Source organism: Urtica dioica, chromosome 1, assembly GCF_054948205.1.
Source record: "Urtica dioica subsp. dioica isolate 48M chromosome 1, U.dioica_male_clone48M_v1_H2, whole genome shotgun sequence".
In the NCBI taxonomy this organism is placed as follows: Eukaryota; Viridiplantae; Streptophyta; class Magnoliopsida; order Rosales; family Urticaceae; genus Urtica; species Urtica dioica.
The window spans coordinates 8,279,011-8,291,617 of NC_142756.1; the positions used below are offsets into that span (position 1 = coordinate 8,279,011).

Here is a 12,607-nt window from a genome sequence, read left to right on the forward strand (position 1 = left end):
GTATAAATGTGTTATTTTCCCTATAAAAAAATGACTCCAACAAGCTGTTAAAGTCGTTAGAATAATGACTTTAAAACGTCTATATAAAATATTTTAAGTCAATTAAAAAATGACTTCAAATACTTATATGATTTCAAGATGTTTAAATTTTGACTTTAAATAATATTCTAAGTCTTTTTTAAAAACGACTATATAAACAGGTACATTTAAGTCATTTTATGAATGTCCTTTTATATCTTTTGAAGTTATTTTATAAAAATATTTGTTTTAGGTCATTTTTATAAATGTCTTCAAAAATAGCAACATGAATAAAAAATGTATCTAATAATATATTATATGAAGTCTTTTTTATGACGACTTTAACACGTATTTATAACATGTACGTGGACAAACTAATTTTCTTTCTTCCATAACTTTATTTTTTTCTTTGAAGAAAGCTGATAATTTAGAATATTATAATTATATGTATTTTACTCATCTTTATTTTAAATAAAACTAAACCGATTTGTTTATAAACCGTAAAATAGTGTTGTTAATGTTGAAACCGTCAAACTTTTTTTATTTCTTTAATTATCTTCTTTCCTAGTAGAAGAGTCGGTGAAAAGCCAATAAATCCATAAGATACGAGTTCTAGGAGAAGGAAGAGAAGATTTGGAAACCCTAGCAAGGATAGGCCATTATTCTCGTCTGGCTACCCCCTTGCCAATCGAATCGAGGAAAATATAGAGGAACAATTCGTATTCTATTATTAATCGGATGATGAGGGAGCGAAATACTGCGGCTGACAACGCCACCGTTCGTTCACCGTCCCGACTCGTTGTGGTGATTTTTATTATCGGATTCCTCTCTCTAGATAATGAGGTATAGCAGGTTAGGTTGTGGTGAATTTTATTATCGGATTCCTCTATCTAGCTATAGTCGATATACGAGTTAACTTTCATTTGTCTGGACCTTTTTTTATTAAAAAAATTTGCCCCCCACAGAACATATAGTTTTCAATTCTGATAAGTACCCACTTAAGCACAAGAAGGACGTGTGGATGAGCGACATCAACGATGTCGTTTTGTTTCCGTTACAGTGCGCACGGCTATGGTGAATACTGTTGAGAATCATCAAAAGGTAATAACTCATCTTTTCAATTTTTATGGACAAGATTTGTGACATATTCTGATGTGGGGAGCACTTTGGAATAAAATATATGATCACTTTGTATATTGTGGCAGGTGATTGATAAAATCAAAGGAATTGGTTGCGGCTTAAATTTTGTTAATGACAATCACTGGCGCTTCATTTGTGCTACGAAATTACGTCATGCCGGGGCTTTCGTTGGGTCTAAAGATTAAAGAAAAGAAGACATAGATGTTCCTATAGAATTCAATAATTTCTTTTTATATTATTACTATGTAAATTTCTTTATTATTCCTGTAAATTCAAATTGTATTAGTATTTCAAAATTTGGTTTTTTATGTTTAGTGTTATTTTGGCGCTTATAAGCGCCCACGTCATCATATTATTTTGATATTGCATAATCATTTATTTATATGAGTCATAAGACATTAAATAGACATCCACGTCAATAATTTTAGAGAAATTGCTCAAACTACAACCATTTCAATACTTTTTTCCAAAAATCCACCAAACTATAACTTTGGCCAAAAATACAACTTCCTCAAAAGTGAAAAACCAAATTTACCCTCAACTTTATTTTTTCTTTCAATTTCACACCAACCTCATTTAATATCATTCCAAAATAAAATTTCTATTTTTTATCTCTTTTTTATTCATAATTATTTATATCTCTCTCTCTCTCCCTAACCGTGTAAACCATTTACCATTTACTCTCTCTCTCTCATTCGAACTCACCCAGCCAGAATCGCCTCTCTCTCTCTCACCCTGAATCGCCTCTCTCTCTCTCTCTCATTCGAACTCACCCAGACCTCGCGACTCTCTCTCCCTGAATCGCCTCTCTCTCTCCCTGATTCGCGACCAGTCTCACTCACTCTCTCTCTCTCTCTCTCTTATTCAAACTCACCCACAATCGCGACCGAAACCCTTGCCCGAACTCGATTTCACTCGACCAATTCCTCAAGTCGCCATGTCTGACCCACCCAACCCTATTTTCGAACCCACAACGCGAAAGAGTCCTAGGATGATAGGGCTCAAACAACCGGAGGCGTCCAGAGCGACCACGCCAAACACTTCTCTGGCCCGGAAAAGGAAAACGACTGCTTCGCCCAAGTTGAACTCGAAGAAGGCTACGAAGAAGCCCCGCCGTGGCCTGAAACCCACCTCTGATACGGACCAGGTAAACTCACCGGTTTAGATCTCTTAGATTTATTGGTTTTGGGTAGTGAATTAATTCTGTTGGGTAGTGAATGAATTCTGGTGTGGTAGTGAATTGATGTGTTACAAAATCTTTGATTATGGTCGGAAATTGTGTTTGAAAGTGTGTGAAATTGTGCTCGGAATTTGTGTGAAATTGTGCTCGGAAATTGTGTTTGAAATTGTGTGAAATTGTGTTTGAAATTGGTTGAAATTGTGTTTGAAATTGTGTGAAATTGTGCTCGGTATTCAGGGGTGGAGGAGGTACATTTGTGAATCAAATGTGGTTGATCATAATATCAGTTTTTATGGGACGTTGGAGACGTTCGATAAATCAGCGGCTATGGGTCCAGAAGTGAAGGCTATGTTCAACAACTCTTGTTTTGGCCAATTTCTGGACGTCCCGAAGGTCACCCGATCCTCTAAGATAATTAACCATTTATTGATGAGGGTCGGTTACTTTGTCGGTGAAGAAGAGAGGGAAGATACTCTCTTTATTGAGCTCGGGGGAGAACCGCGGGCGTTCACAAGAGAGGATTTTTGTTCTATCTTAGGGCTGCGCCATGGGGACGTCCCAGCCTTGGATTATACCGAGCCGGCCGAAGGTGGACTGTTCAGTGAATTGTTCTCCAAGGGGACGACCAACAGTCGCGTCGTGCTTACAACAAAATTGGTGGAATCGCAAGGGTGGCCGCATGAGAAGCGAGTCAAGCTCTTGCTGCTTCATTTTCTCTTCAACGTACTTCTCGGTGCCCCTTTGGGTACGACCATTCGAGATTGGTCGTACGTTAAATTGGTAGAGGACTTGGACCAGTTTAACTCGTACCCGTGGGGCAATGTGGTTTGGAAGTTCTTCGTTGAAAACTGTCGTAAGTACGTGAAGAATGTGGAGAAGAAGGATTCCAAGGCGAAGATAAACCTTCCTTCTTTCATGTACCCACTTCAAATTTGGGCGTACGGAACCATGCCCGTGTTCTCGACACTCTTGTATTGCGAGAGATTGTCTGATACCGCTGTACCTCTCATGCGTCGGTGGAAATCAACGACTCATGTCGTTGACAACACGTTCTCAACCATTTCGTGGCAATCTGAGAACTTTGTGTTCAAGCCAATGGGAGGAGAAGAGGTTAGCTTGAAGACAATGAAGAAGCCGAGCCAACCGAAGCTGAAACAGAAGGTAATCGATTAATCTTGATTATGTGTTTTTTTATGGTTTTAACGTCAATCGTTGACATTGATGTCAACAGTTGACGTCAATCGTTGACATCGATGTCAACAGTTGACGTCAATCGTTGACATCGATGTCAACAGTTGACGTCAATCGTTGATATCGATGTCAACAGTTGACGTCAACTGTTGACATCATTGTCAACAAACAGAAATGTCATAAATCACAGATGTCAACAGTTGACGTCAACCGTTGACATCAATGTCAACAGTTGACATCAATTGTTGACATCAATGTCAACAATTGACGAATTGTTGACATCAATGTCAACAATTGACGTCAACTGTTGACATCTGTGATTTATGGCATTTCTGATTGTTGACATTAATGTCAACAGTTGACGTCAATTGTTGACATCAATGTCAACAATTGATGTCAACAATTGATGTCAACTGTTGATATCTGTGATTTATGACATTTCTGTTTGTTGACAATGATGTCAGCAGTTGACGTCAACTGTTGACATCTGTGATTTATGAGAGTTGCCTAACCTTTGTTGACATTAATTTTGACAGGCACCGGTGGAATCAAGTGGAGGCACATCCACTCCGTATACAACACATACGTCCGGCATCGGAGAAAACTCTGAGGTTTGTAAATCTTTCATACATGATTTACTCTTTAACATAGGCTCGGTTGATGTCAACAGTTGATGTCAATAGAAAACATTGGCTTACGTCTACTTTTAACATAGGCTCGGTTGATGGCCGTTGAAGCCTCTGTCACCCATATAAGGACAGAGTTCGCGGCGTTCAAGACGGAGATGGAACAGAGCTTCAAAGAATTCACTAGATGTGTGAATGAAAAGTTGATGGAGCTGGCCAAGAGGATACCGGGAGCTGTCCAAGATGCACAACCTGAAGAGCTACAGGATCCAGAAGATTCGACCGAGAAAGACGGTGATGAGGAAGAGGCTGAAAAGAGAAAAAAAGACAAAGAAGAAGATGGAGATGTTGAGCCGGTTGTCAGCATAGGAGATGACATAAGAGATACACAAGAGACTCAAGAAGGTATTATTGGTTGAGGAGTCGAGTTTGGTTTGTGTTTTATGAAAAGTTTTTGGTTTGTCTTTTATGAAGTTTTTGGTTTGTGTTTGATGAAAAGTTTCTGGTTTGTCTTTTATGAAGTTTTTGGTTTTTGTTGTTTATGAAAAGTTTGTTATTTGTGTTTTTGAAAAGTTTTTGGTTTGTGGTTTTATGAAAAGTTTGTTATTTGTGTTTTTTGAAAAGTTTTTGGTTTGTGGTTTGTGGTCTATCTATGTTCATCAATGTCAACAATTGACGTCAACAGTTGACATCAATGTCCACAGTTGATGTCAATTGTTGACATTGATGTCCACAGTTGATGTCAATTGTTGACATTCATCTTTTTAAATTCAGGGTTGATCAAAGACAGCCAGTTAGAATCAAGTCAAGAACTAACTGAGTCCCAATCGAGAGCCCGCCTTCTAGAATTAGATTGTGAGCAGTTTGAAGATGAGATGTATGATGATAGTCAAGTTATCTATGTAGGCTCGGTTCCTGAGGGACGAACCCGCAAGGAAATGGAGGACGTGTTAAATGCCGCAAAGGATAAGGAAAATCGGGATTCATGGAAGATGATTCCGATTAACATAGACGATTCACCGCAAAGACCTGTGAGAATCACTCGACCGCCGGATAGGTACACTCCTACACCCATTCCGAGGCCGTTCGCGAAGTTTACGAAAGGAATTTCGCGTCCATTCAAAAATCCATTGACTCCTCCTTTTACTCCATCAAATCTTGAGGACATCACTGTAATGGAGACATGGCTGAAGTTTGGATTGTTGAAGAAGAAAGATGATGAACAACGTTGGTACGAGGCACTGGAAGATAAATTGCCATGGGGATGGAATTTCACAGAAGTTGAAATTAGATCAAAGACATTTTTCCGTAACCTCTGGACCGAAGAAGAATGGCTTAGCGATCAGGTACAACAATTCAACTCTACTGTTGTTTTTTAATGTTTTTGAAGTCTAGACATTGGTGTCAACAATTGACGTCAACTGTTGACATAGGTGTCAACAATTGACGTCAACTGTTGACATCTGCGATTTATTATCTTTCTGTTTGTTGACACAGATGTCAACAATTGACGTCAACTGTTGACATTGATGTCAACAGTTGACGTCAAATGTTGACATCAATGTCAACAGTTGACGTCAATTGTTGACATCTGTGTCAACAGTTGACGTCAACTGTTGACATCTGCGATTTCTTTCTGTTTGTTGACACAGATGTCAACAATTGACGTCAACTGTTGACATCAATGTCAACAGTTGACGTCAATTGTTGACATCTGTGTCAACAGTTGACGTCAATTGTTGACATCAATGTCAACAATTGACGTCAACTGTACGTCAATTGTTGACATCTTTGTCAACAATTGAAGTCAACTGTTGACATCTGTGACTTAAAAGCTCTTTGTTCTCTAATATTAATCCCTCAATATTTTGTGACAGCATGTTGATATCATCTCTTACTACCTCCGGAAGAAGAGAATGACTGGGAAATTGCAAAAGTCGTTCACAATTATGCCGGCTTTCTTTGTCACCTATTGCCTCCTTGGGTATGACGCTTGGATGAAATGCAAAGACAAGGACAAGTTTAATTGGTCAAGGCAGTCTCGGATCTATGATTACATAACCGCGACCAACAAGTCCTTGACACACTCTTGGCCCTGGGTAGACGTCGATCACGTCTATTTGCCCTGTTGTTTCAAGGATAGGACGCACTGGTTGCTTCTGGTTGTATCGATTCGAGAACGGTCCATTACAATCTATGATTCTATGTCAAGCAACAAGCCTCATAACAAAATGGTGACATGCCACGTCCAACAAATTGCAGACTGTAGGCTAGTGGAAATCCAAGCCTCGTTAGATTCTGAAGGACCAATACTGTAGGCTAGTGGAAAAATCTGCTTGTTTCCGTCCATCCCACATGCCGTATATAACGTCCCTTTGTAATAATTCTTCAAATGCGTACCATCGACAATAATAACAGGCCTTACGTACTTCCACCCCGTTCTCCATGGCCCGAGTGACATGAAAAAACTTACAAATACACCGGCATCACCAGTGACAAGGTCAAAAAAAGAACCCGGATTCTTAGTCTCGATCATGTACCTTAGCTTAGGCAAGAACTTGTACGAGTCTGTCGAATTGCCGTAGAGGGACTTTAGAGCCTCTTCTCTGGACCGCCAAGCCTTTTTGTAAGACATAGACACTCCGTAATCCATTTGCATGTAATTCCTTATCTCTTTTGGTTTGCTCATTCCAACGGTTGGATCAATACACTTATGCTTAACCATCTCTCCTATTAACGAAGCTGTTGCTTGAGGGTGACGTCCTTGCCTTAAGTTTAGGGGACAAGCGTGCTCATTGTCAAATCTAAAATATGAAAATTACACAATTAGTTTCAAAACCAAAATGTCAACTGTTGATTTTAGAGTTATCACCTGTTGACATTAATTGTTGACATCAATTGTTGACGTCTGTGAGATATTCGCTCTCAGTCAAAAGAAGGAAAATAATTCACCGACGTCAACAATTGATGTCAACAGTTGACGTCAATTGTTGACATCTGTGACTTATTTGCCTTCTGTTGACTGAGAGGAAATATCTCACAGATGTCAACAATTGACGTCAACAATTGATGTCAACAGTTGATAACTCTAATTCAAATTCATAATTCAACAAAGAGTTTACCTTCTAATTTGAAATATGGGTGTGTTTTCATTTCTCACAGCTCGAACAGCCCATTTACAATGCTCTCCCGGACAAACAACGTGCAAGGTGTTTTTGTCCGAGCTCTTTGTCATATACGAGAAGTTGTTGCTTATGGCGAACAACATCAAGTGTTTCTTTAAAGTCTTTTTATTCGAGTACAATGCATAACGCTCAATAAATACAGGGGAATCACCATCCAAAATAAGGGTGTCCTCTCTCGTAGTAGACGAACTTGGCACACTATGTGGAGGGGACGGTGGATGACTTGTTCTTCGCGGTGGAAGGGGGGAGTTTCGTGGTGGTGGATGGGGGGAGTTTCGTGGTGGTTGAGGAGGGGAGTTTTGTGATGGTGGAGACATAGAGTTTCGTGGTGGTTGAGGGGGGGAGTTTTGTGGTGGTTGAGGGGGGGAGTTTTGTGGTGGTTGAGGAAGGGAGTTTCGTCGTGGTGGAGACATAGAGTTTCGTGGTGGTTGAGGGGGGGAGTTTTGTGGTGGTTGAGGGGGGGAGTTTTGTGGTGGTTGAGGAGGGGAGTTTCGTCGTGGTGGAGGAGGAGTTGGGTTTCGTGGTGGGAAGCCTTGTCGTTGTTGTTGTGTCTCATTGTCTGACAACCTAATGTCATCCAATCCTAACGTAGAACGAATTGCCGATTCATGAGTTGGGACCGAATCACACCCCTCCTCGGGTATTGATGGCATAAGGGGATTTCCGTCACAACCACTATCACGGCTGTTGCGAGTGGATCCAACTCTTGGAGAATCGAGCCCCGATGGTTTTTCTTTTATGTCCAATATCAATTGTAATTTCTCCGTGTCATCTTCCCTCCTTCTTCTCAAGTATAAATAACCTTTCAGTGAGTCGTCGTTGGTTATCTCAACAGGTATCATTGCACCAGCCATCGAATATGAAACGCCAATTGTATGGGTAGATGGTGATTTGCGCAAATACGCGTAAATTATTTGCATCAAACTAGCGAAGCTCACTTCAGACGGCACCATAATTCCGAAAGATCCTTTCTCATGATACCGACCAGGTTCAACCCAAGTACCACTATGCTTGAATAATAAATAAATTTCCGTCATCACTGCATACAATAAACAAAGGTAAGTTAGTAACTGTTGACTTCAGATGTCAACAGTTGATGTCAACAGTTGATCTCTAAATCTCGCTAATGTCAACAATTTACGTCAACAGTTGACGTCAACAGTTGACATCTAATGTCAACAACTGATGAACTTCGATGACATTACTATCAGCGAAGTTCATGAGTTGTTGACATCAGATGTCAACAGTTGCGTCAACTGTTGACATCTGATGTCAACAACTCATTAACTTCGCCTAAAAACAAGAGAAAACAATAAAAATTGCCCAGAACAAAAAGAGTCTTTTTTTTCAATCTCAAACATACCCAGAATAAACATACCCAAAAACCAAAGAAAAGTTTGATAAAACAAAAAACAAAACAAAACTAACCTTGAGTCCGGATCTATGAGCTTTGGTCGTGTTTCCTTGAGCGTGTCGGAGGGTGAGCTCAAAGTTGAATGAGAGAGAGAGAGAGAGAGAGTGAGACTGGTCGTGAAGGATTCGGGTTCGGTAGCGATTTTGGGTGAGTGAGGCTGGTCGCGAATCAGGGAGAGAGAGAGGCGATTCAGGGAGAGAGAGTCGCGAGGTCTGGGTGAGTTCGAATGAGAGAGAGAGAGAGAGGCGATTCAGGGTGAGAGAGAGAGGCGATTCTGGCTGGGTGAGTTCGAATGAGAGAGAGAGAGAGTAAATGGTAAAGGGTTTACACGGTTAGGGAGAGAGAGAGAGAGATATAAATAATTATGAATAAAAAAGAGATAAAAAATAGAAATTTTATTTTGGAATGATATTAAATGAGGTTGGTGTGAAATTGAAAGAAAAAATAAAGTTGAGGGTAAATTTGGTTTTTCACTTTTGAGGAAGTTGTATTTTTGGCCAAAGTTATAGTTTGGTGGATTTTTGGAAAAAAATATTGAAATGGTTGTAGTTTGAGCAATTTCTCATAATTTTATGCCTACATGGACTTTTATTTGAATTTGTTTTTTAATTAAATTTGGAGACATTTTTCTTAGAGATATAGTGACATTTTTTAAATGTCATAATAACTGTTTCCACATAAGCAACGTTTGCCTACGTGGACCCTTTTTTAAGTTGTTTATTTTAGATTTGAAGTCTTTTTTTTTAGTGATTTGAAGGCGTTTATTAAATGTCTTAAAATATATGGACTTTTTAAGTCACTCACATAGAGGTCGTTTTTTTGTACGACTTTAAATATTTTTTAAGTCATATTTTTTATGTCTTAAAATATAATATTTGTAGTAGTGTTCCATTCTCTCTAGAATGAGAGAAATAAATTTTAACTCTCTCAAAAACACTTTCTCTCACAAAACAAGGCTAATCAAGCCAAATTATATTCCATCTATAAAAGTGTCCAAGAGCTTGAGAAACCAGTTATCATGTTCTTCTCTTTATAAGAGGAATACCATTCCACACACTTCATGAAACCGTGACCTGAGGACCCTCTTGAGATAGTGACTTTCGGGTCCGTCTCAGGTCTTCGCTACTCTATTGAGACCGACGGAAACGTGCCCTGAAAAAACTAAGATCAAGATACGTTGCAAGCTCGTACACCGACGCGTGTATGAATAGAAAAAATGCATTAACAATTAACATCAAAGTTTTATTTCATATTAAGTCTTATGCAACTTTGCAATGGAGATTGAAATCTTACAATATATTTTAAAAAGCCGAATTCCAAGAACAGATAAAACTAAATCCATGCTACAAGTTTGGTAAAAAGAAATTAAGAATCAAGAAGATTAATGTATTTATTAATATAGATAAGCTATAAAACAATTACATAAGCTAGAAATTACAATCTCCTTGTACTAAATATTGGTAAAAAGTTATGTTTGTTATGTCAAATTTATTTTGCACTCTCCCTAGCTCCCTCAATCACATCCCACACGCGTCCGCTCATTCTCAGGGCCCTTTCTGCGTGTTGGCCATGGGCCAGCCTTCTCGCCTATTTGGGCCCATTTCCTCTCTACCTGGTGGGCTCCAACCATATTTCCTTCTCGTCTAAATTTCCTTCCGCCCAAGATGCATTATTTCCTTCCGCCTAAGATCGTTTATTCTCGCCCAAGCACATTCTTTGCTCGTCACCAAAACTCCATTTTTAAGCTAAACTTCGGCTGTGCCTCACAAAACACTTCAAAAACCCTAAACACAACCTCAAAACATTATAAATACCCCATTCACTCCACCATCTTCTCTCAAGAAAATAAAAATCTAGGCAAACTAATGCCAAATTTCTCTCTCATTTCTCTCTCTTAATTCTTCTCCCACAAGAACACTTGAGATAAAAAAACAAAGAGAAAAGAACACCAGAAGAAAAAAGAGAAGCAATTTTCTCTCATCTCATCTCTCTCAACAAAAAAATAAAGAGAAACAATCTTCTTCTATTCTCTCTAGAATGAGAGAAGAAATATTTACTCTATCAAAAACACTTTATCTCACAAATTCAAGCTAACCAAGCCGAATTACATTTTCTTCTCTAAAAGTCTACAAGAGCTTGAGAAATCAATTCTCATGCTCTTCACTTCACTTAGTAAGAGGAAAATCTCATCGATCCACTACACGATTCAAGGATCCCATGAAGCTCTTTGACGTGTTGAGCTTTGTCATAATCTTTCTCGAGCCCTTTGAAATCTTGAAGAGTGATTTATCCTCCCAGGACAGAATTCAAAAAATTATCCGAAGCTCTCAGATGTCTGGCGCTGATTCCAAGAAAAAACCAGAGGAGCGTGATTTGAGTGGGTCCAAGCCAACTAATAGGATGCCTCCATTTTTTTCGGCTGCTCAATCCCAAAGTCCTGGGAACCACACCAGTAATGATGGAAATGCTGGGTTGGAGTTATTCGAAAGTTTTGAGAAACCTGGTTCCGAGGGGGCTCCTTTTTCGAAGGCGACGCTTAAATCCTCTTCCCGTTCGAGGGTTAACATAAGGGATAGGGCTGGAAAGAAAGGTGTGGGCTTGGCTGAGTTAAAAGGTGTGGGCCCACTTGTTAAAGCCCGCGTGGAGGCTTTCTCCAAGCCCAAGGGTGGACCCAGTGGAATATGCCTGGACAGTCCGAATACGGGCTAGGACTCTCCGAATTTGGGCCCACTGCCGGGTCATTCTCTCTCTGGACCTGCGAATCTTATTGGGCCCCCTCACTTGAACCGGACCCCCCTTCCTGGAATGGGTCTGGTGGGCGCTTCTTCTGCGGGTAACGCCATCGTCAGTGCGTCTTCGGGAATGGAGTCTTCAGGTGACGACCTCGCCTCCCAGACCCCTAGGACGACCAAAACTGTTTCTCTGGCACAGACGTCCAACGAGGGGGAACGACCAACGCCTCTGCAGGTAGGGGTCAAGGAAGGAAACCCGACCGGGAGCGGGGCGATTAAATCGAACCCCTTCGCTGCTTTGCGTGTCAGGGGAGATGGCACCCGGTGGAAAAACTTGCGCGTGAAGAGGGGGAGTTGTTAGCTCTGTGGATTTTGTGCTCCAGGACTCGGACAGGGTCCCCCTCTTGGAGATACTGGTCTCGGCCACTAGCGACGGAGTGAAGGACGCGGGGTTGGTGTTCATAGCTAAGAAACAGGCTGCGGTCCAGATCCCCAGGAAAAGGAAAGGTAAAGCTTCGACCCATAAGAAAGAGAGTGTGGTGGAAGCGTGTCTTGGCCCGGGCTCCAAAAGAAAATCCAGTGGGGTTGGCTGGGTGGATCCAGTGATGAAGATGGCTCGTGGGGAGTCTAAAGATGTAACCGGAGAACAGTTTTTGCCTCCTGTGGAATCGAAGCCACCACAGAAGTGTTTACCCCCTGCTTCAACCCCCTCCTCATCTCCGTCTGTTTCCCCGTCGGGGGATTTTGGCGAAGACTCCTTGATATCTGAAGCGGCGCCCCTCTGCGCGGAGGGCCGCCGAACGCAATGATAAGCGTTTTTTGGAACGTCCAGGGGCTGGGCAGCTCCCGGACGAGGAGGGCTCTCCGTTCTCACACGATGACTTATCGTCCTGATCTTATCTTCCTTTCGGAGACTAAAATGAGGAGTGTGGTGGCTGAGAGGGTTCGAGTGTTTTTGGGCTACGAGGGGTGTTTTACTGTGGATATTGTGGGTCGCAGCGAGGGTCTCATGGTGCTTTGGTGGAATTCCATTGTTTTCTCGGTCCGTTCCTTCTCGAGATTCCATGTGGAGGGGCGTGTTACCGATGAGGATGGACTGCTCTGAAACCTTTTGGGTCTTT

General features: G+C 40.9%; 1 protein-coding gene across 1 annotated transcript; it reads right to left on the minus strand.

The window, feature by feature from the left end:
• Positions 1-6,376: 6,376 nt before the first annotated feature.
• Positions 6,377-7,390, minus strand: LOC149406983 (uncharacterized). The gene is made up of 2 exons (XM_089618161.1): positions 7,278-7,390; positions 6,377-6,959 (listed from the first exon to the last, which is right to left on the minus strand). Exons 1-2 carry the CDS (start codon positions 7,388-7,390, stop codon positions 6,377-6,379), a joined length of 696 nt encoding a protein of 231 aa, XP_089474287.1.
• Positions 7,391-12,607: the final 5,217 nt, after the last annotated feature.

Excerpts from the sequence above, each read along its gene's own strand:
- LOC149406983 (XM_089618161.1), bottom strand. The coding sequence starts at position 7,390 with ATGACAAAGAGCTCGGACAAAAACACCTTGCACGTTGTTTGTCCGGGA. Across the intron at positions 6,960-7,277 it reads CCCATATTTCAAATTAGAAG|ATTTGACAATGAGCACGCTT; the intron begins GTAAACTCTTTG and ends TTCATATTTTAG.